We start from the raw sequence: 22,205 nt of genomic DNA on the forward strand, positions 1-22,205 counted from the left end.
CTACTCTGATTCCTCTTGTGGACAACCAACCAACAATGACAGACCAATTCGGAAGACAAAAATCAACCAGATGGCAGAAAGCAGTGCCTACATATGGTGATTACGACGATGCATATGGCGGATACGATGATTACGAAGACGACGATGTGGATCACGAACAACAGAGACAACAGCCAATACCACAAAAGTTTGAGTTGCCACAGAATTTACCTCCTTTGCCCAACTTGAAACAGGCCGTGCAAGAGCAGGCCAAACCAGAAGAGCTTGTTTTGTCTGTTGACAGAATGAAACCTGAGTATGATAGCAGTGATGACGAATTCGAAGACGTCAAGCAGACCCACGAAGACACGCATGAACCTGAGGATATCGCCACTACTACAGAAGCTGAATCCGTCGCACCGCCACCACCACCACCACCACCACAACAACAACAACAAGAAGAAGAAGAAGAAGAAGCTCACACACCAGTGGAAGCATCGCCCCAGGAAAAAGAACCTCTCTCAGAAGAATCATTGAATTTCCAGTCATTATCTCCCATAACAACCGATCATAACATAGAACAAACAATCCTTGATCGTGACTTCAGAAAACAACTCTATCAACCTCCAGACACGCCCATGTCCGAAACAAGCTTCCAGTCTGACTACTCCATCCAAAAGGAAACAGAATTGAACCTTAAGGTAAGAGGTCATGATGACAGCTATGAAGAGCGCTCCGATTCGTTTGTACCTGATGTGGTGCCACCAGCAGAACCAGAACCATTTGTTCTTTCCATTGACAAGAAAAAGTACGATAGCTCGTCGGATGATGACGACGACGATGATGATGATTGGGGATACAATAGTCAGCATAGCAGTAATTTGGACGCTCCTGCCGACACCCGCAAAGATAGTATTGATGAGCTAATCAAGGATATTCATGCTTCTACAATTGACCAGTCTGAATCTTCTTCGAACTTAGCTCGTGACCTGTCATTTGGTATCTATGCCTCGTATATCAACTATAGCAATGATGACCAAACATCTCCGATTAGACCGTTGTCGACTGCCAGGTTAGAAGAACATGGGGAGTATATGAATACTTTATCAAGCAGGAAACCATCAGTGAGGAAGCCACCTATGGTTAAGTCAGATACTTTGGACTCAAGCAAGTTGAGAGAAATCATAAGTCCACTTGAACAACTGGAAAGTGTCAGTGATAGATCGGCACATGAAGAGGACGAGCTTAGACCGGAAGAATCTGGATTGCATGCTCTGGCATCCACCGGCTCCTTGTCTACTGGGAAGTTATCAGTGGAACCAGACAATAAAGATTTAAGTAATGGCGATATCGAAAGAGATATGTTTGCGCCACCTGCTCCACTAAAGACCGATTCAAGAAGAGTATCCACCATTAGTAATGCTACATTTAATCTTGGAGGATGGACTCCGAATACCGATAATTTCAGAAACCAATTCGTAAACTACAATGATGATAATTCTATTCGTGAAGAAGAAGAAGAAGAGGAGAAATCAAATACTAGCTCGATATCAGTTCCTGAGACTGTGGATGCATCATTGCCTAAAGTTGATGAGACGATTGATGAAGAAGATGATGAACCTGATGTGTACTCGCCGTCTCCTGTGAATGAGACCCAATCAATGAATCCAACAATTATGACTAGTACTACAGTTGATTCCGTTTTGAAAGAACATCAATATTCTCAACCCTTGTTCAAGGAAGAGAAGTTGACTCCTGGAGCATCCACTGACAATTTGCCGCCAAAGTATACCCTGATGTTGAGTCCCAAGGAGGAGAAACAATTCTTGAGTCCCACAAAAGAAAATAACCGGTTGTCCGACATCTCGGCCGTTTCCACCGAGACTGATAGTCAAAGGAAATCCGTCCTGTCTGGTCTTTCGGCAGAGACAGTACCAACCTTTGTGCCTGCAAAGTACCCTGTTTACGATTGGAAGAAAATCACCGCCATTTCCCAGCCCATAGACCGAATCGCGGCTTTGAAAGACGCACAACAGAAGGAAGCCGAGTATGACACGGGGTTGCAGAATTGGCTTATGGCTACCTTGAAACAGGTGGACCCTGATCAACACATACACATTGGAAAGATTGCAACTGATGCTTATCAGAACGCTGCTCATAGTGAAATTAGAAGACATGGAAGTATCCTCAGCAAAGTGTCGATTGTTAAGGATACCGGAGCCCATGCTTCTAATTTTGGGAAGAAGCTTTTCAGTAGGAGTAAAAAGTTTATGCGATCAGCCTCGGAGGCCAAGTAGGGATAGGATTAGTTTGTATAATCATAGTATATTGTTATAAATTGTATGAAACAAAGTATAGACTTGTGTAATAGCCGTCATGTGATTTGTGTGCGGGGGTGGGGTAAAAACAAAAAACCGTACGAGCGATGAACGTTGTAACAATCACATGCCAGCATTCTTTCGCTACTACAAGAAACAGGTGAAAATTCCCAACCGTGTTACCCTGTGAGTTGTTACCGTATATAAAATGAATTGGTTAACTTTACTACCGTGTATTTCCAAATTTATCAATCTTGCTCCGCGATATATCTGGGAACTACTCGTATTCATCATGGACATCTGCTTCTTTTGGCTCAAGCAAGTGTACCATTTCTACAACCGCCAAGATCCTTTGCGGGAGTACTTGAAGAAACTCAAGAACGTCGTCACGTACAATGAGTGGAAAAAGACCGCGGCGGAGGTGGACAAACTCACCAATATGGACCTCTGGCGTCAGAACTTCGTGTCGCGACACTACGACTATGTGTTGGTGAATGACCGGATCAAGGTACTTCTGGAAGCCCGTGCCAACGGGGACGCCCGCAAAATCATGTCGCTTTTGCGATCAGGGTTGATTAGAAACTTTGGGGGCATTTCTCAGAAACGGCTTTATTTGAAGTCGTACATGGGCACCAAGCTCAAGATTGAGGAGTATATCAATGAAGTGTTGAGTTGTTTGGACTATTTGAATGAGACGTTAAACTCCGATACCGATGAGTTCATTATGAATAGTCGTCAGTTGAAGTTGGACTTTTTCCATGATGCAAGACAGTCGTTTGGGTGTACTGCTTTGGTTTTGCAAGGTGGGTCCTTGTTTGGGTTGTGTCATTTGGGTGTGGTTAAAGCGTTGTACTTGAAGGGGTTGTTACCTCGGATAATTGGCGGTAGTGCCGTGGGTGCAGCCGTCGCTTCATTGGTATGTACGTTAACTGACAAAGAGTTGGTTCCAATATTAATGTCTATTGAAGAGTTAATGAAGAATATCGATATCTTGAACCACGACGTTGATGAGATATATGGGAATGTGATTGAAAATGTCGTTAAAAAGGGGTACTCGCAGGACATACTAATCTTTATGAAATTTGTCCGGGATACAATTGGTGATGTCACTTTTGAAGAAGCATACATGAAGACGGAAAAGATTTTAAACATTGTTGTGCATCCCACAAATCAAGCTGTTCCTTCGTTGTTAAACTACGTTACTGCCCCTAATGTTATTATTTGGACAGCGATTTATGCGTCCATAGGTACTGGTGTGCTATCAGACACGGTTCAATTATACGTCAAGGACTACAATAACGAAATCAGTTTACAAAATCCTGATCTTGACGTACAGTTTTTGAAACCCCAAGATGTAACATACAATCAACAATTCTTTCAGAGGAACGATTCGGAAACTACAATACCCAAACAATCTCCATATACACGATTAACTGAGCTATTCAATGTCAACCACTTTATTATAAGCTTGGCACGTCCCTACCTTGCCCCGTTAATCAACAATGATTTGAAGCATTATGATCAGTTCGGCAAGGTCAAGTATGACAGGACAACCACAACCAGAACATATGAAGATCTTGGTGGGAACCGTGCTGAAGTTAAAAAGTACACTAAAGATACCGGATACAACTTTACAAAACACATCAAGAACATTATCGGCATGGAGATCCAACATCGGTTAAACGTGTTGAACCGACTCGGGCTATTGAATGATACCATGAAGAGAATGTTCATTGACGAGAAACCGTCCCAGTTGCAATCCCTCGCTTCCATTAGAGAAATTACAATTGTTCCTGAACTTCGATACTTGATGCGGGATTTCGGACGAGTGTTTGACGTGCACAAAACCATGGAGAATATTCCCTATTGGGTATTAGTGGGTGAGCGGTCGGTGTGGCCGTTGTTCCCGTTATTGTGGACAAGATGTTCTATAGAATTTGCATTGGATGATTTATATAATTTACATAGGAACATGAAGAGACGGTAGTTGGGGGGGTCTTTCTTATCTGAAATACAATTTGACATTTGAGTCTTTGGTTACGTGGTAGATGTATTCTCGTTCGTTCACTTTGACTGTTTCATACGGTATTGATCCGCGTGAGATGGTTATGCTTCCTGTAATATCCTTGGCTCGGCCCGTAGATAATGGTTCGAGAGTGATGTTCAACAGAGATCTGTGGTGTAACTTAACCAAGAAATCGGTTGTCTTGAATGAGACATCTTGGGGGTTTGTGGTGTCAAAGTCAACATACTGGGGGTAATCCTTGGAACTGATCACATACAATTGACGACAATTCTTATTGATTTTGGTTAAATTGAATAACAAATCAGAACTGGAGATGTTGGTTGCATACAACAACGTCTCTGGAGCTTCAATAAAGACGGCCATGTTTGGATTAGTCACTCGTTTAACGATCTTATCAAACAATGCATCAACGTCACGCTTGGCATCGCTAGGTTTGCTAACTAATTCAGTAAACAATGTTGAGAAACAATCCACAAACTCAAACTGAGGATTACTTGAAAGATCCAATCCATTTTTCTTACAATTTCTCACGTAAAACTCGTGGGGATGTGAGAATGAAGCAACAAGAACATTGGATCGTTTAGGTATACGTTTAAGATCGGAGTTCACTACCGATGCCGTGCCCATCAATGCGGTCTCGATCAACGAATTTATCAACCATGTAGGTGATGTTCCTTGAACATGGGTTATTATTGACAAATAGGAGGCTTGTGAGGATAATACATCGCTAGGGATCAATGAATTGTCAGTAAAGAATATCAAGTCTTGTTGGGGTTGATTGCTAGACATTGGTGTAGGATGAGATGGTGTACCGCACTATACTATTTTTTTTTAATTTTGCCCACAATTTAATTTTTATTTGGGGGGGATGGACTCCACTATGTCAGTTTCTATACCAAAAATTTAGCACAGTCAATTCTCCATTTAACTAACTAGCCCAGGTAGGCAAAAATTAAAAAGAAATGCGCAAACCCGGAATCGAACCGGGGGCCCAACGATGGCAACGTTGGATTTTACCACTAAACCATTTGCGCTTAGGGAAATGCTCCGAGACGGGGAATTGAACCCCGGTCTACCATGCGACAAACGGTAATTCTAGCCACTAAACTATCTCGGATGTTTTTGATGTCGGTGTTTTTCATATATCAAAGCGCTCAAAGTTTAATCACGCGTTTTCCACGTGTCTTTCCATAGTTAATTTTACTATTTACGAGATGAAAAAATAATTTGCGACAGTGCATTTAGATCTTACGTAATTTTAATCTGCTGCAAATTTAAGATTGCTTCTTGCAGGTATTTAAATCAAAAGATGATGTTGAAGTCTATTCCTTTAAAGTCTGCATGGATACTCATAAATGTTGATTCTAGAGCAAAATTTTACGTGTTTTATTGCAAGCAAGATCAGTGAAAAAATAGTGAAATTTTTGTCAAAATTCCCAATAATTATTTGAAATGTGAAATGTGAAATATGAAACGTAAAACGTAAATGACTTAACTGATAGTGCATACGCTCTTTCATAACGTATATTTCTTCTAATTACCTTTTAAGCGGATTGAATTATTATTTATATTTACCGTAGTTGACAATTAACCAGGCCCATTAATCTTCTCCACCGTTAGTTCCATTTACTCTATTCAGGAGAAACCCTACAGCTAATTTTCACACTTTATAATGTAATGTTAGATATTGTCAAATGGTTGTTACTTTATTGTATTCCACAAAGCAGTGCTTAAAAGCAAAGGTGATCAAAATAGAGTAATTATTAATCCAAGTAGACAGTCTCTATGCGTTACAGACTCCACAATTGAGAACAGCCTTTGCACTGAAAAAAAAAAAGAAGCTTCTCATTCAAAGTCAGAGAATCACAAGTCTTTAATATCTCTCGAATAAAACGATATATTTATACAACACAAGAACGTTAAAAGCCTTAGTAATTTCTTTAAAATCAACCTTACTATATAAATTAAACCCAGCTATAAAATAAGACATAATTTCGTAAACCTAAGTTGGGCCCTTTCAATGGTACCCTCTGTATTCAGACTTGTTGTGGTCGTCAAATGGTGAATCTCTTCCAGCGTTAGTTTGAACCGGTTCATAGCCTCTATTATAATTACTGGAGCTGTAGTTGCTTCCACCATAATTGTTGTCATTTGAGTTATAATTATCAGTAGGGAAATAAGCATTATTAGGAGGAGGCTGTGGTTGATATGCATATCGCTGTTGAGTATGAGGAGGATACATATTAGGGTTTGGATAATCCAGCTGTTTCTCGACATATGCATTCTTGTTTGAATTTCTGCAACAGCAGCAGCAACAAGCATCAATACATTTAGCTCCCATGAACAAACATTGGAATATGGTCGTCACGACCCAGATGACTAGTAATCCTCCCAATACGATCAAGACGATGGCCACAATCTTACATGTCCTATTGGCCATACATGTGTCCCAACTTCTGAATGCCTGGGCGGTAGTTTTAGCATTGGTGAAGACGTCTCTTTTATCTATATCAAGCAAGTACATGGTGTTTTGGTGGTAGTGATGTGTATTTTACCTATTGTGGTTGTCAAAAAAAAAACGTAATTGGAAACTTCCACTTCTTTTTGTATCAATCGTAATTCCCGTGTGAAACTTTAAAATCTAAAAATAGGGAAATTGCTTTTTCTTTTTTCGTGCATTGTAATTTTTGTTTCAGAAAGTTTCATGACGTAGGCGCAGCCAGGGGGCCTGATTAAAATTATTTCGTAAATGACGACATGGGAAAAACAATCATCTGGTTTCTGTTGTTGAGATCTACATCTCCGTGGCTATTACTTGCATAATTTCAGGGTCATGAATATGTGTAAGTGTGACTGTCTGTTATAAATTGGCGCGTTGCGGTTAACAACACTACGCGTCAACTGATTTTATTTCGTGGCCAATAGAAAAAAGTTCGTCAATATCCAGAAAAAACTAGGGGACTGCCACCTAATGTTTATTGTTGCCAAAAGAGGCAGCAGGTAGTGAATTAAATCAACCAATCAGTCGTGCATACGTTCGCGAAGGCACTATTGGGCATTTTTTAAATTCATAGTAACAATATGAAAAACTGCAACCTGGAACCGGATCAACCTCATGATAGTTAACTTTTGTAAAATATTTCGTATACTCGGAATTAACTAGAGGGATTTCCAGATTCCAATCGCTATGTGAGGACCATTTAGTGCGCGTGGAGAATTATTAGAAACGGAACCTTTCCATCATTTCTGGAGAATGAAAGCTTATGGCTGCAAGCATCATTCAAAATCACCAAATACACAATGGTACAGCCGCAAATACCCCCCTCCGCTCCCCCCCTCTCCCCCAGTTCATTAGTGTATGCGAAGTTGAATGTAAGATTCCCCACTATTACTAAGAATTCTCACAAGGGGAGCTAGCATGGAAGTTTTTGTCATTTTTACTTCACAAAAATGACAAAACATCTTTAGAAAAGGAGGTCCTTCTAGAAGAAGGAGACTTTCAAATGATGACTAACCGTTATTGTAAATCAATCATGCCATACTCCTCAAGCCTCATAAGCATGTTAATTGTACGCATTAGTCTTTTATCATGGAGAGGATCTATATCTACAAGCAAATGAAAAAGCAACATAAACTTTTTACAACACGTGACATAATCATATACTGAAAAACGCGAATTTTTTTTCAAAAAAAAGTAAGGGGCGGTTGGTGTAGTGGTTAACATATCTGCCTTCCAAGCAGGTGTCACGGGTTCGATTCCCGTACCGCTCATTTTTTTCATGCGACTACATCTTGCACCAAACATGACACCGGTTCAACCTGGGAAAGCAGTAGGATTGTTGGCAATTCAATTGTCGTAGTAACTTTTTGTATGTGCCAGGCTGAACAAATTTTTTTTTCTTTTGTTGCTATTCCGTATTTTTTTTTTTTCTTTGACTGTGATTTTTATAACTTGAGATGGCTAGTTATTAGTCACACAGCACGTTCTAAATTAGACCAAGTTTCATTTCAATATCACTGTGTGTATCCGGTGAATGTGTTAATGAAGAGATTTGCCTGTAGTATATTCTATCAACAACGATTAGGTTCCAGGTTTCTTAGTTATCAGCAAAGTAGTATGAAACGTCCAGTGTGTGACTACATCACACTTACTGCTCCAGAAAGACGAGTTCGAGAATTGCTAGTGGAATATTGTAATTACTACAACACCCAGAATGGCATTGGTGAAGAAGATCAACTTGAATTGAGAATCACTGGTGGGTGGGTCAGGGATAAGTTGTTAGGGAACGAGAGTCATGACATAGATATTGCCGTGAATCATTTGACCGGAGAACAATTCGCCCATGGGTTACTGGATTACGTCAGCAAGTACCAGCCTGATTTGGATATGCATACTCTCCACACCATTAAGAAGAACCCAGACAAGTCCAAGCATTTGGAAACGTGTACTACTAAATTGTACGGCATCGACATTGATTTTGTTAATTTGCGATCGGAAGAATATAGTCTCGATAGTCGAGTTCCTGTGATTGAATTCGGGACACCGCAAGAGGATGCCTTGCGAAGAGATGCTACGTTGAATGCATTGTTTTACAATTTGAATCACAGTAAGATCGAGGATTTCACCGGCAAGGGGTTGGAAGATTTGCACCATGGGCTCTTACGCACTCCGTTACCGCCAATTCAAACATTTTTAGACGACCCTTTGAGAATCATTCGGTTGATTCGGTTTGCCAGCAAGTTTAATTTCATGATTGAACAAAAGACGTTATGTGCTATGAAGGAGGAACACAACAAGATTGCATTACTGACAAAGATTAGTAAAGAGAGGATCGAGATTGAGTTGAGAAAGATATTGACGAGTAAGAATCCAGGGTACGGATTACAATTGATTAACTATATTGGGTTGGCCCGGTCTATTTTCTATGTTGATTCTTTGGAGAATGAATTCACCAAGGAAGAGTTAAAATTGGCTTGTGACAAGATGCCTGCTCAACTAGCATTATCCACAAAAATCTACCCTAATTTCAAACATATCATTGTGAACTCGACCAAGAAGTTTAGACATGCGTTTGCTGAGTTGTTGCATAATGAAGATTCGATGAATATCTTTTGGTTAGCCATCATATTACAGCCGTACTCGATCCTCCCGCCTCGCAAACCCAACCATGATGGTATTACCAAATTCATGAAAGACGGACTCAAGTCCAAGCGAAGCGATGTCATTAAAGTGCAAGCTATCGCGCAAAATTACAAATACCAAACGGGAGTAATCAAACAGCTATTCCAGGATCCAACCACTGTGAAAAGGTCAGATTTGGGGTTGTACCTCAGACAGTTCCCAGGGTTTGCCCCATTGAGTCTTATAACCGATTGCTTGCTTGATTGTATGCACGATTTGCATGGAGCAATAGATATCCTGTCCGAGTTGCCTCCGTTTCCGGAATCGAGCCAGGAAATGTTGAATGACGAGCATATCAATCGAGTTATCAACGATAATGTCCACAAATACGAGGAGTTGTTTGCAGCTATCGACCAACTTGGACTCGCAGACGTGCATACTGTGAAGCCGTTATTGGATGGTACTACCTTGTCGAAGAAGTTAGACTTGAAGCCTGGGCCTTGGTTGAAGTGCGTCAATGATGAGATCTTGGTGTGGCAATTGGATAACGTCGGAGCTACTCGCGAAGACTGTTTCAAGTTTGTGGAAACCATCATCTCGAAGTATACACTGTAGAAAACTGTACATAGATCTGTAATACAATGCAACTTCCGACCGGTCACGTGAAACAACACCGGGAGACACTGCACGTGAATATGCGCACGTGAACTTCAAGCGCGAGAGATTGCACATGAGACGTTCCACGTGACTTCCGGCCCGGAATTTTTTTTTTTTATTTTTTTTTTGTTCGCATTTTTCATCGCTGCCAAAAAAAATTGTTAGTCATAAAAATCACCAAAGAAAGAAAGAGCCTTCTCTTGTTCCTACCCCCAATTTACATCCACATTTCATTTCTCACACTTATTCAAGCTTAGCTATTGTCACATCCTCCCCCCACTTGTTCTAACAATGTCTAAAGTTGAAAAAGTGACAATCTTAGGTAAGGATACCATACACGTCGGATACGGCATTCAAGACCACATTGTCAGCGAAATTATCGCTAACAAGGCTTCGTCTACTTATGTCATAATCACCGATACCAATCTCGCCAGAACGCAACCGTTCAACAAATTGAAAACTAATTTCGAAACCCAATTGAAACAAGAAAGACCCGAATCAAGATTACTTTCCTACTACGTCCCTCCAGGCGAAAACAACAAGAGCAGAACCACTAAGGCCGCCGTCGAAGACTTTTTGTTACAACAAGGATGTACCAGAGACACCGTGATTATCGCCGTCGGTGGTGGTGTCATTGGTGACATGATTGGGTTTGTTGCTGCTACATTCATGAGAGGAGTTAGGGTCATACAGGTTCCTACAAGTTTGTTGGCCATGGTTGACTCTTCTGTCGGAGGTAAGACTGCCATTGATACTCCCTTAGGTAAGAACTTCATTGGTGCATTCCATCAACCGGATTACGTCTTTTGTGATATCTCCTTCTTGGAAACTTTACCTCCTAGACAGTTTATCAACGGTATGGCTGAGGTCATCAAGACCGCCGCTATTTGGAATGAAGAGGAATTCACTCGTTTGGAAAAGTTCGCCAACCAGTTCCTTGCCGTGGTCACTTCCAAGCATCCAGATTTGTTGCTGATTAAGCAAGAATTAGTCAAGACTGTGTTGGAATCAGTCAAGGTCAAGGCCTTTGTTGTCTCTTCCGACGAAAAGGAGTCCGGGTTGAGAAACTTGTTGAACTTTGGCCACACCATTGGTCATGCCATTGAAGCAGTATTGACGCCAGAAGCATTGCACGGTGAATGTGTTTCCGTAGGTATGATTAAAGAAGCTGAATTATCAAGATACTTGGGCATTTTGCCTCCAGTTGCCGTTGCCAGATTATCTAAATGTCTTGCCAATTACGGATTACCAATCTCTATCGACGACAAAGATTTCTTGAAGAAAGTTGGAACTAAACGTCACTATGTTGAAATTGAAACTCTTTTAAAGAAGATGGCCATTGATAAGAAGAATGACGGATCTAAAATTAGATGTGTCTTGTTGGAAAAGATCGGAAGATGTTACCAATTGAAGGCTCATGAAGTCTCGAAACGTGACTTAACCTTTGTTTTAACTGATGAAGTTTTGGTTCATCCTTTTGACCCTAAGGCAATCCCACAATCCACTGTTATTGTCCCACCTGGTTCCAAATCTATTTCCAACAGAGCTTTAGTGTTGGCTGCTTTGGGTAACGGAACTGTCAGGATCAAGAACTTGTTACATTCAGACGACACCAAGCACATGTTAGATGCTGTTGCTTCTTTGCAAGGTGCAGAAATTTCTACTGAAGATAATGGTGAAACCATTGTTGTCAAGGGTAATGGTGGTAACTTGGTCACTTGTGGCGAACAGTTATACTTGGGTAATGCCGGTACCGCCTCTAGATTCTTAACCACTGTTGCTTCTTTAGTTGGCGTCAACCCAGAAACCAATGAACAACACGTTGTCTTGACTGGTAATGCTAGAATGCAAGAAAGACCAATTGGTCCTTTGGTCGATGCCTTGACTTCCAACGGCTCCGAAATTGAATACTTGAACAAACAAGGATCGTTGCCATTGAAGATCCAAGCCAGTAAGGGCTTACGTGGTGGTAGAATTGAATTGGCTGCTACTATCTCGTCCCAATACGTTTCGTCCATCTTGATGTGTGCTCCCTATGCCAATGAACCAGTCACATTAGCTTTAGTTGGCGGTAAGCCAATTTCTCAATTGTACATCGACATGACATGTGCCATGATGAAAAGTTTTGGTATTGAAGTCACCAAATCATCCACCGAAGAACACACCTATCACATTCCAAAGGGTGTTTACACAAACCCAGAAGAATACGTTATTGAATCTGATGCTTCTTCTGCTACTTATCCATTAGCATTTGCTGCCATGACTGGTACTTCAGTTACTGTTCCAAACATTGGATCTTCCTCATTGCAAGGTGACGCTAGATTTGCCGTTGATGTTTTGAAACCAATGGGATGCAAAGTTGAACAAACTGCCACTTCCACCACCGTTACTGGTCCACCAAGAGGTACTTTGAAACCATTGCCCCATGTTGATATGGAACCAATGACCGATGCGTTCTTGACTGCCTCGGTTGTCGCTGCTGTGGCCAAAAACGGAACTACTTCAATCACCGGTATTGCTAACCAAAGAGTCAAGGAGTGTAACCGTATCAAAGCCATGGTTGATGAGTTGGCCAAGTATGGTGTCACCTGTAATGAATTACCCGATGGTATTGAAATCCACGGGGTAGACATTGACGAGTTAAAGACTCCATCTACGGAAAAGAGAGGGGTTAAGTCGTATGACGATCATCGTGTTGCCATGTCGTTCTCGTTGATTTCAGGTTTGTGTAAAGAGCCAGTTTTGATTTTGGAAAGATCAACTACGGGAAAGACCTGGCCTGGTTGGTGGGATATCTTGCATTCCAAGTTCAATGTTACTCTTGATGGTTACGAGTTGCCATTCAATGTGGAAGATGCTAGTGCTGTTGAAGGTAATGGTGATAAAAGTATTATTGTCATTGGTATGAGAGCTGCTGGTAAGTCTACATTATCCAAGTGGTTGGCTTCATTCTTAGGCTTCAAGTTCTTGGACTTGGACGAATACCTCGAAAAGAAGTTGGGAGTTGATATTAGAGAATTGATCAAGGATAAAGGATGGGAATACTTCCGTGAACAGGAAGCCATTATTGCCAAGGAATGCTTTACCCAGTATTCCCAAGGTTACGTTCTTTCTACTGGTGGTGGAATTGTTGAAGGTGAAGAAGCCAGAAGTCAGTTGAAGGCATATGTCAAATCCGGAGGTATTGTGTTGCATTTACACCGTGATTTGGACGAAACTGTTACTTTCTTGTCGGCCGATGCTTCCAGACCAGCATATACCAATGAAATTAAAGAAGTTTGGTTAAGACGTGAAAAATGGTACCAAGAATGCTCCAACTATCACTACTATTCCAGCCACTGTGCCAACGATGTCGAATTCAACCATTTGAGAAGCTCATTCATTGATTTCGTCAAGACTATTACTGGTCAACAATTGGTTGCTGTTCCAAGGGGTAGATCTTCTTTTGTCACCTTAACCTTCCCTAGTTTGAATGAAGCCAAGCATTTAGAAGAAATTGTTATTGGATCAGATGCTGTAGAATTGAGAGTTGATCTTTTGAAGGATTACTCGCTTACTTTTGTCGCTGAACAAACAGCTATCTTGAGAAAGTACATTGATTTACCAATTGTCTACACTGTGAGAACCAAATCTCAAGGTGGATCATTCCCGGAGGAAAATGTCGATCAATTGAGAGAATTGTTATTGCTTGGTATTAAGTTAGGTGTTGGCTATTTAGATTTGGAATTGACTACTCCTAATGAGGTAATTGAACAGGTGTTGGCCAACAAGGGATTCACAAGAATCATTGGATCCCATCATGATTTTACCGGTGCGTTGAAATGGAACAATGTCGAATGGAAGAACAAGTACAACCAAGCAGTGTCATTGAATGCGGACATTGTCAAGTTGGTGGGTACTGCCAAGTCATTCCAGGACAATATTGATTTGGAAATTTTCAGAAGAGAAAACACCTTGAAGCCATTGATTGCTGTAAATATGGGCGAACAAGGGAAATTGTCACGTGTCTTGAATCCAATCTTGACTCCAATCACTCATGAATTGATTCCAAACAAGCCAACTGGAACCGGACAATTATCAATCAAAGAAATCAACAAGGCGTTCACGGAAATTGGTGGATTTACCCACAAGAAGTTCTATGTTATTGGATCACCTATTGAACATTCCAGATCCCCAAATTTACACAATGCAGGTTATGAAAAGTTGAACTTGCCTTATACTTTTGACAGATTTGAGGCTGAAGATGCCGATGTAGTTTACGAACAATTGATCAAGGACAAAGCTGATTTTGGCGGGTTAGCTATAACTATGCCATTGAAGTTGCAGATCATGAAGTATGCTACTGAATTATCTGATGCTGCTAAAGTCATTGGAGCCGTCAACACTTTGATTCCAGTACAAGGTGGATACTTTGGTGATAATACTGATTATGTGGGTATTATCAACTCCTTTATCAGAAATGGTGTTCCAAGCATTGAAAACTCCAAGGTCAACGGGTTAGTTATTGGTGGTGGAGGTACTTCACGTGCAGCCATTTACGCCTTGCACGAAATGGGATGTGACAAGATCTACTGGGTTAACCGTACTAGTTCTAAATTGCACGAAATCAAGGAATCATTCCCTAGTGACTACAATATTGAAATTTTGGAAACAAAGGAACAAGTTGATGCATCCGAACCTGTTTCCTTGGTTGTTTCCTGCGTTCCTGCCACCAGTGAATTAGACAAGGACTTGCTTGTCAAGATTGAAGCGCTTTTATTGAAGGGAAGCGAATCTAAACAAGGAGGATTTGTGCCAAACTTATTAGAAGCCGCATACAAACCAAGAGTCACCCCAGTCATGAAGTTGGCGCAGGACAAGTACGAATGGAATGTTATTCCTGGAGTAGAGATGTTGGTTAACCAAGGAGAAAGACAGTTCAAGATCCACACCGGGTTCAATGCCCCATACAAGACCATCCACGAAGCTGTAGTAGCTGAATAGTTTAATTTGTTGTATATAAAAGTATATGAATAGTAAGGTAAACAGAAAAGCGCATTGCACTGGCCGTTTCCATGCGCTGTGTGCGAATTGCTTATACTCCGAAATCGGGAACAATGCGCACCGCGCCAAAATTAAACCTTGATTGTGCATTTATTTTAGATTGAGGTTTAAATAATGGGTTCATATAAAATATTTTATTTTTTACGCAAGGGAACAAAACAGGTTCACCTAGGGGTGCTTAATAAGGTTAATTACGAGAACACCTGATGTTGATTGGACGCAATTGCTAACATCCAACGAACAACCAGTCGAGTAATTGACAATTGTTTCTGTTTATAAGTTGATATGCTGGAGAGGCTACATAGGGACATCAATTCAGTTATGGCATATCTTAGTTGCGGGGCGGTCAAGAAATGCCTTAGATACCTGCATATAGAGGGACGGTCGGAGTTTATCGTTTCTTTTTTTGCCTTTTCTTTCCTTTTTTTTTTTTTTTTTTTTTAGAAATCTTTAGTTCCCATAGCATCACCATATCTTTATAAACACACAACTTTGCTTTTTCCTGTTTCACTTGGATATTACCATAGACCAACCCATCTACCGCTAGGAACTCACACACGCGTTGCTAGATATACCACATTTGCTTCGCACTTTAACCATGTCCGGCATATTCCACGCATCACGAATAGTAAGATCGCGTACTCGAGCCATAACATTGACGAGACGAGACTATAGCGGGTCCAAGTTCTTTCAAGGAGCCAGAAGTTTTATTCTCGGGTTCAACCAGCCTGACGAGACGCCCACGTCGGAATTTATTCCATACATGCAATACCCTTTGATGACCAAAGATCAATTGAATAAGATCACTACCGACAAGTTTAAGTTTGAGTTTGGCCATGCCTCGTTTGGCTACCACTCCAGCTCGACTGTGCCCTCGATCAACTCGCTTTCCGATTTGACGGATCCTACCCAATTGAATACGTTGTTACCGAGAAGAAGACCCAAGGGATCGCCAACAGATACACTTTCGATCAAAGCGGGCGACGATACCATGTTGGTGTCGTCGACGGTGTTGGCTGTAGCTGATGGCGTTTCCGGATGGGAAAGCGATGGGATTCAAACATCCTCGGGAATTTGGTCACGATCGATGGTGGAGACATTTAGTCGATTAATGACAGAGTATAAGATTCAGCACTCTCCCCATGCATTGCACAAGCGAGACATTGACCAGATTTTGGATGATTCCTTTTTGCACACTTCGCATTTGATGGATTTGCAAAAGTTGAATGGATCATCGACTTTGGTGCTTGTCATGTTGAGTGGAGACTTGTTGCAAATGATTAGTATTGGTGATTCCAAACTTTATATTATCAGAGATGGGAAAATCATCAAGACCAATGAAGTGCAGATGATTTCGGACTTGTGTCCACAACAAATTGGAACTCAGACCCTTAGCTTGTTGCCCTCGGAAATTGCCTGGGTGGAGTCTTTCCAGTTGAAGGAGGATGATCTTATAGTCATGTGTTCCGACGGTATTTCTGACAACTTATATGAGTCGGAAATCTTGAACTATATCAACGAGTTTATCTATGAAAAGAAGAATAGCCTCAAGACTGCCGCCAACAAGTTGTTGATTAAAGCAAAGGAAGTTGCGTTTGATGATTATGCATACACGCCATACAATGAACAAGTTAATGCCTTGCCCGACACATTGAAGCGAGGACATCAAAGCGTGGGTGGGAAACTTGATGATATGTCAGTGTTGATTGCAAAAGTTGTTAATAATCCAAAGAAGATGTGATTGTATTTATAGAATATTGGTTTAAATCGGGATTAGAAAAGGATTGGGTACATAGCGTTTAATATAACAAATTAATTCAAACTATAAGTCTATTGCACAAAGTATATACAACTTTTTTAAATTGACGAAACTTCAGAAAAGTATTGTCTCAAGATCAAGGAAAGCATTTCTGGAAGTTCGTTGATATCTCTAACAACAACGTAAAACTCAAATGGGAAGGTATCCAAATACTTGTCCACCTTTAATGTCATGGCTCCAGTGTTTGCATCTGGAACATAGCTAACTTGACTCATATCCAAAATTGACTCCTTGGAGTTGATACCGTCAATGACAACAAACACCATCATAACCTTTTCTTCTCGGGCTTTTCTAACCATTCTAAGAATGGTATCATGGTCTTCGCAAACACCATCGGACAAGATGATTTGCAATTGCCATAAATCGGTATTAGAAGTAGCTCTTGCCTCTTCGAATATGTGCAATGATTGGTTACACAATTGTCTCATATCGGTTCTAGTTTGCTTGAAATCAAACCATTGGAAGATTCTAGCCCCGGTTTCTTGATTGAATGGTTTATCAAATGGATGAACAACCTTGATATCTTCACCAAATCTAACAATCGACAATCCACCACTTTCTAATTGTGTTAATGCTTTGGAAACCAAAGCCATACTATGGAAGGCTAACTCCGTAGATTTACTTTCACTCATGGATTTAGAATCATCAACAGCAATCATGATTTGGTATTGACGTTTAGAAGGTTTTGTTCTTCTTAACCAGATCTTGTCTTTCTTGAAATCAGATGCGATATATGGAATAATTCTCTTCATATTCAAACGCTTACCAGTCTTATAATCACCCTTTAACTTGGTGGCCAATGTTGGTTCCAAGATTAATCTCAATTGTTCACATAACCCTGAAGCTAATTCTTGGGTAGCTAATTCACTTTGTTTCCAAATTTCACGAGCTGCATCAATACTAATTGGTGCATTGTCTTGATCGAGTTCAAGATCTTGTTTGACTTCTTCCATGTCGACATCTTCATCTTCTTCGATATCAACTTCATGTTCCATCATCAATTGATTGTCTTCTTTATCAAACTTTCTTTCACCGATAAAGGCACTCTTGGTCTTTCCTTCGAAATCGGCATCTGGGTTTTCTTCAGTTGGTTCAATATCCGCTTCTTCTTTGTCTTCAATTTCTTCAGGTTTAGATTCTTCTTTGATTTCAACGCCGTCTTCTTCTTCCGGCTTAACATCTTCCATATCATCATCAATGGCTTTATCTTCGTCAATGGATTGGATTTGTTCCTTGTCGGCAGCACCTAAAGCTTGAGTGTCAAAATCAGCATTCTCACCTTCAATATGTTGGAATTCATCTGGTCTTTCATTAGCCGATTGATCCATTTCTTCCTGTTCTTGTTTAGCCTCAAGAATTTCTTGTCTACGACGATGGAATTCCTTCAATGAATCACCCAATTGTTTCAATGATTCATTGGCCTTTTCACGTGCATCATCGGCGGTGTCGTCTTCCTTGGTTTCTTGGTCTTGTTGTTGATCCATGGATGCAGCACCAGCAGCACCAACATCTTGGTTTTCTTCCATGATTTGTGTGTCTGCACCTTCACCCTTTTCACCCATCTCTTGTTTGACGGCAGAATCCATATCGACATCTTCATTGTCAACATCATTTGCTCCTTCTACACCTTCAGCAGTTTGTTCAGTTTCATCTTGGTCGTTTCCACCTTCTTCTTCTTGATTGTCTTCACCAACTAATTCTTCATCTGATTCTATTGCTTCTTCGTTAATGTCATTTTCTCCAGCAGCTTCCTTGTCTTCTTCTGTTTGTTCATTTTCTTCTTCATTCATTTCTTGATCTTCTGCTTCACCTTGTTCAGCTTCGGCTTCTTCTTCTTCTTCTTCACCACCTTCTTGCTCTTCATGTTCTTCCTTTTTATTCTCAGTATCTTCCTCTTCCATCATATCATTCAACTTGTCATCAAATTCTTCATCCTCTTCCTCTTCCTTGGTTTCTTCTTCATCACCATCCAAATTCATATCTTCAGGTAAATCCAAAACTTCAGATTCGGGAACATGTTCTTCTAATTGTTCATTTTCTTGATTCTTCACTTCATCTTCTTGTTCACCGACATCTTTATCCTCTCCATCTTCTTCATTGTCTTCTTTGTTATCATCACCTTGATCTTCATTGGCATTATCTTGCTTATTTTCATCATCACCTTCTTCTTCATTGGCCTCCATATTATCATCCTTGTTTGAATTCTCAGGAACTTTATCAGAATCCTTCTCCTTCTTGTCTTCTTTGACTTCTTCATCCCACATCTTTTCATCAATAGCATTAGGATCAAGATCATCAATATCATCAACTTCTTCATCCAACTCTTCTTGTTCGTCTTCTTCATCACCGTCTTGGTCTTCTTGATCACTAGCCTCTTCCAAATCACCAGCCATGTCACCTTCAATGTCAACTGCATCATCATTTTCATCCTCGTCACGATCCCGCTTTTCCTCATTCGGCTGTTGAGCATCTTCAGTTAAATCTTCATCATCGCCGACATCATTGGATGCGTTATTCTCAGCAGAGCCTTCACCTAATCCGGTCCCTTCTTGTAAGTTGTTGTCTTCCTTTTGTTCAGATGGTGGTTCAGGAGTACAGAATCCCTTAGTGGCAAGATTATGTAAGGATGTAGCTAAAATGAATGTAGCCTTGGATGTGTCATGGTAGTTGGTTCTTGACTTTTGGAAGATTTGCAAACAGAGGTTGAAGTAGTGATTGAGCAATGGATAAGTGAATGATGCCAATGCGGATACCAATCTGGATGTTTCTTCATTATGGTCAAGTTCAGAAACGACCTTGATACATTTGTCAAGCTTGTCCAATAATATCTTCAATCTGAGGTTCTTGATGTATTGGGTAATTCTCTGTTGGGAATTGACAAACCAGCCATCGTCTTCTTCTGTGATTTCCCCTGTTTGACATTCGGTGACTCGTTGAACAGCCAAGATAATTGATGATGAAAGGTTTCTGAATTCTAATTCAATATCTTCGATGCTCTTGGAAGTAGCCTCGGTAGTTTCAATCTTACCGATGTTTTGATGAGTAATCCATTCTAATACCACAGTAGCAACAAATGACAAACTTGGATTCTTGAAAGACCAATTAGTAAGTTCAGCTCGTAATTCTTCATAATAAGAGGCGAATTCAGTGATGAATTTCTCAGTTTCAGTAGTCAAGACATTAACATTCAACACATCTAATTGACTGATTAATTCAGACAATTTCAATTTATAATTGTAGAAAACATCTGCTTTTGCTGCAATACCAAATGAACTAACTGAATTGATGGTATGGATAGCATAATCGAATAGCTTAGGTAACCAAAATCCAATCTTTCTGATATTTTCTGCAGTTAATAATGTAGAATTGACTTTTTCCACTGACAATAATTGACTGTTGAGATTGGCAATTTCACCAAAACTGGTATACATAGATTTCAAAACATCAATATTCTTGGCTAATGTAACCAATGGAGAACGAATAACTACCAAATTGTGAATTAAATTTTCAGTAGCTGAAAGACCCTTTTCAACGTCAACTTGAGGAACATCAGCTGAGGAATTAGACACACTGGCTCTGAGTCTTGGCAACAAGTCCAAGATTCTAAAATAGAAAACATCACTTCCTTCAACTAAGGTGTCCTTGAAACTTACCGAGTTGGTCAATAACAAATTAACTGAACCTTGAGTAGCAAGAATATCGGATCTCATACTAGTCTTTAATCCAGAACGTCTGATCTCTTTGATTGTGTCACTCAATAATTTACGCTTTTGCGATTTCAAAGCAGCAACAAGCTTCTTGTTGTCTTCTTTCAAAGTGGTTGGTGTCTCTTGTCTAAGTCTATCCATTTCTGAAACAATATCCTTGGTGAAACCATAAAGATTTGGTAATTCTTCACTAACAATTCTATCAATGTAAACCTTCATGTTCTTATCAAGAACTGAAATATTTTGAAGTCTCTTTGGTCTTTCATCCCAAGTGGATAACAATTGACATTGTTCCAATACTCCTTCATCTTGTACATGTGCTTTCAAGCTTGGCAATTGCAATAATGAAGCAACAGATTTAGTTTCTGGTGATATTCCTTGTTCAATAATTGGTGTCACTGGAGTAGCAAGCAATGATCTATACTTTCGAACAATCTTGTAAAGATTATTATGAGAACGTCTGGCACTCTGTTTAAGAGCATCAATGTTAACATCCTTCCAACTTGCCAATAATATAACTTCAGAGACATCTTTAGACAATTTGGTCTTGGTTTCGTCAATCTTGGTGGTAATTGTTGATTGGAATTGGGTGTAAAAATCAATAAAATTTGTCAAGGCATCGACAATAGGATTGGTGCTTATGTTCTTGGCATGGTTTCTAAATGCATTCAACAAGTTCAATCTAATTGTAAATTCACCATAAGTTACCTTACTCATAAACACATTCAAGGCAGCTAAAATACTTGTAGTTTGTTCTTCAGTTTCGTCTTCTTCATTCATCAATGGGAGAATAATAACTTCAAATAGATAGAACCACCATTTTCCAATAGTCTTTTCTACTTCTTGTTCTTCAAATTTAAACAAAGCTTTCCAAGTAGACAATTCCAACTTTCTCCAGGAAACAATCAAATTAGTCAATTGGTCAAATTGTTCCTTCAATGATACTTGACTTGAAGCATACTTTTGCCATTCTGCAATGAATGTGTAGATTTGTTCCAACTTTTGCAAGTATCTACCTAATGGTAATCCAATTGGATAGGTCAAGAATTCATTGGTGGCAAACACGATACTTCTCAAGGTTTCATGTTCTGGCCATTGTTCTAACAACTTGTTGGCAAATTTGTAAACTCCCGACATAATCACAATAGCTCGTTTAACTTCATTTGGATTACTCTCTTGGTAGAAATTGAATTCTGATGGAGCAGTAAATTTGGAGGATCCCTTTGACAATGAATTGACTAATGACGACAAAATCGAAGCATTGTTGGCCGAAGTTCTCAAATCTTGTTTATACTTGGACAAATGCAACACCAATTCAGAACCTTCTTCAACGAGATCATTCAAATTGGCCTTTTCCTTATGCAAGAATTCCTTGATATAGGTAGAGGCAATGTTTTCATAAATATCTTCAAAGCTTTGGTTCTTCTTTGTACTTCCATCAATAGTCATGACATCTTCAAAATCAGGGAACAATTTCTTGAAATCACCTTCAATGTCTTCATCTGGATCAGTATACTTATACAAACTACCCTTT

General features: G+C 40.0%; 7 protein-coding genes across 7 annotated transcripts; 5 read left to right on the forward strand and 2 right to left on the reverse strand. All coding sequences in view use genetic code 12, as the record gives it.

Annotated features, from left to right (window-relative positions):
* Window positions 1-35: 35 nt before the first annotated feature.
* SPAPADRAFT_51937 (uncharacterized protein) lies at window positions 36-2,276 on the forward strand (the record flags this gene model as incomplete). Its single annotated transcript, XM_007376699.1, has 1 exon — window positions 36-2,276. The coding sequence occupies one exon, from the start codon at window positions 36-38 to the stop codon at window positions 2,274-2,276; it is 2,241 nt and encodes a 746-aa protein (XP_007376761.1).
* Window positions 2,277-2,884: 608 nt separating this feature from the next.
* On the forward strand, window positions 2,885-5,133 carry SPAPADRAFT_62588 (bifunctional triglyceride lipase/lysophosphatidylethanolamine acyltransferase; the record flags this gene model as incomplete). The annotated part of the gene is made up of 1 exon (XM_007376700.1): window positions 2,885-5,133. The coding sequence occupies one exon, from the start codon at window positions 2,923-2,925 to the stop codon at window positions 4,282-4,284; it is 1,362 nt and encodes a 453-aa protein (XP_007376762.1).
* SPAPADRAFT_141731 (Elongator subunit) lies at window positions 4,300-5,112 on the reverse strand (the record flags this gene model as incomplete). The annotated part of the gene is made up of 1 exon (XM_007376701.1): window positions 4,300-5,112. One exon carries the CDS (start codon window positions 5,110-5,112, stop codon window positions 4,300-4,302), a length of 813 nt encoding a protein of 270 aa, XP_007376763.1.
* A 1,046-nt stretch (window positions 5,134-6,179) lies between the features above and the next one.
* Window positions 6,180-6,880, reverse strand: SPAPADRAFT_62589 (uncharacterized protein; the record flags this gene model as incomplete). The annotated part of the gene is made up of 1 exon (XM_007376702.1): window positions 6,180-6,880. One exon carries the CDS (start codon window positions 6,845-6,847, stop codon window positions 6,341-6,343), a length of 507 nt encoding a protein of 168 aa, XP_007376764.1.
* Window positions 6,881-8,365: 1,485 nt separating this feature from the next.
* SPAPADRAFT_142212 (tRNA adenylyltransferase) lies at window positions 8,366-10,060 on the forward strand (the record flags this gene model as incomplete). The annotated part of the gene is made up of 1 exon (XM_007376703.1): window positions 8,366-10,060. One exon carries the CDS (start codon window positions 8,366-8,368, stop codon window positions 10,058-10,060), a length of 1,695 nt encoding a protein of 564 aa, XP_007376765.1.
* Window positions 10,061-10,393: 333 nt separating this feature from the next.
* Window positions 10,394-15,085, forward strand: ARO1 (Aro1p; the record flags this gene model as incomplete). Its single annotated transcript, XM_007376704.1, has 1 exon — window positions 10,394-15,085. The coding sequence occupies one exon, from the start codon at window positions 10,394-10,396 to the stop codon at window positions 15,083-15,085; it is 4,692 nt and encodes a 1,563-aa protein (XP_007376766.1).
* A 509-nt stretch (window positions 15,086-15,594) lies between these two features.
* PTC8 (Ptc8p) lies at window positions 15,595-16,964 on the forward strand (the record flags this gene model as incomplete). Its single annotated transcript, XM_007376705.1, has 1 exon — window positions 15,595-16,964. One exon carries the CDS (start codon window positions 15,744-15,746, stop codon window positions 16,884-16,886), a length of 1,143 nt encoding a protein of 380 aa, XP_007376767.1.
* Between the last annotated feature and the right edge of the window lie 5,241 nt (window positions 16,965-22,205).

Source organism: Spathaspora passalidarum (assembly GCF_000223485.1).
Source record: "Spathaspora passalidarum NRRL Y-27907 unplaced genomic scaffold SPAPAscaffold_6, whole genome shotgun sequence".
Classification (NCBI taxonomy): Eukaryota; Fungi; Ascomycota; class Pichiomycetes; order Serinales; family Debaryomycetaceae; genus Spathaspora; species Spathaspora passalidarum.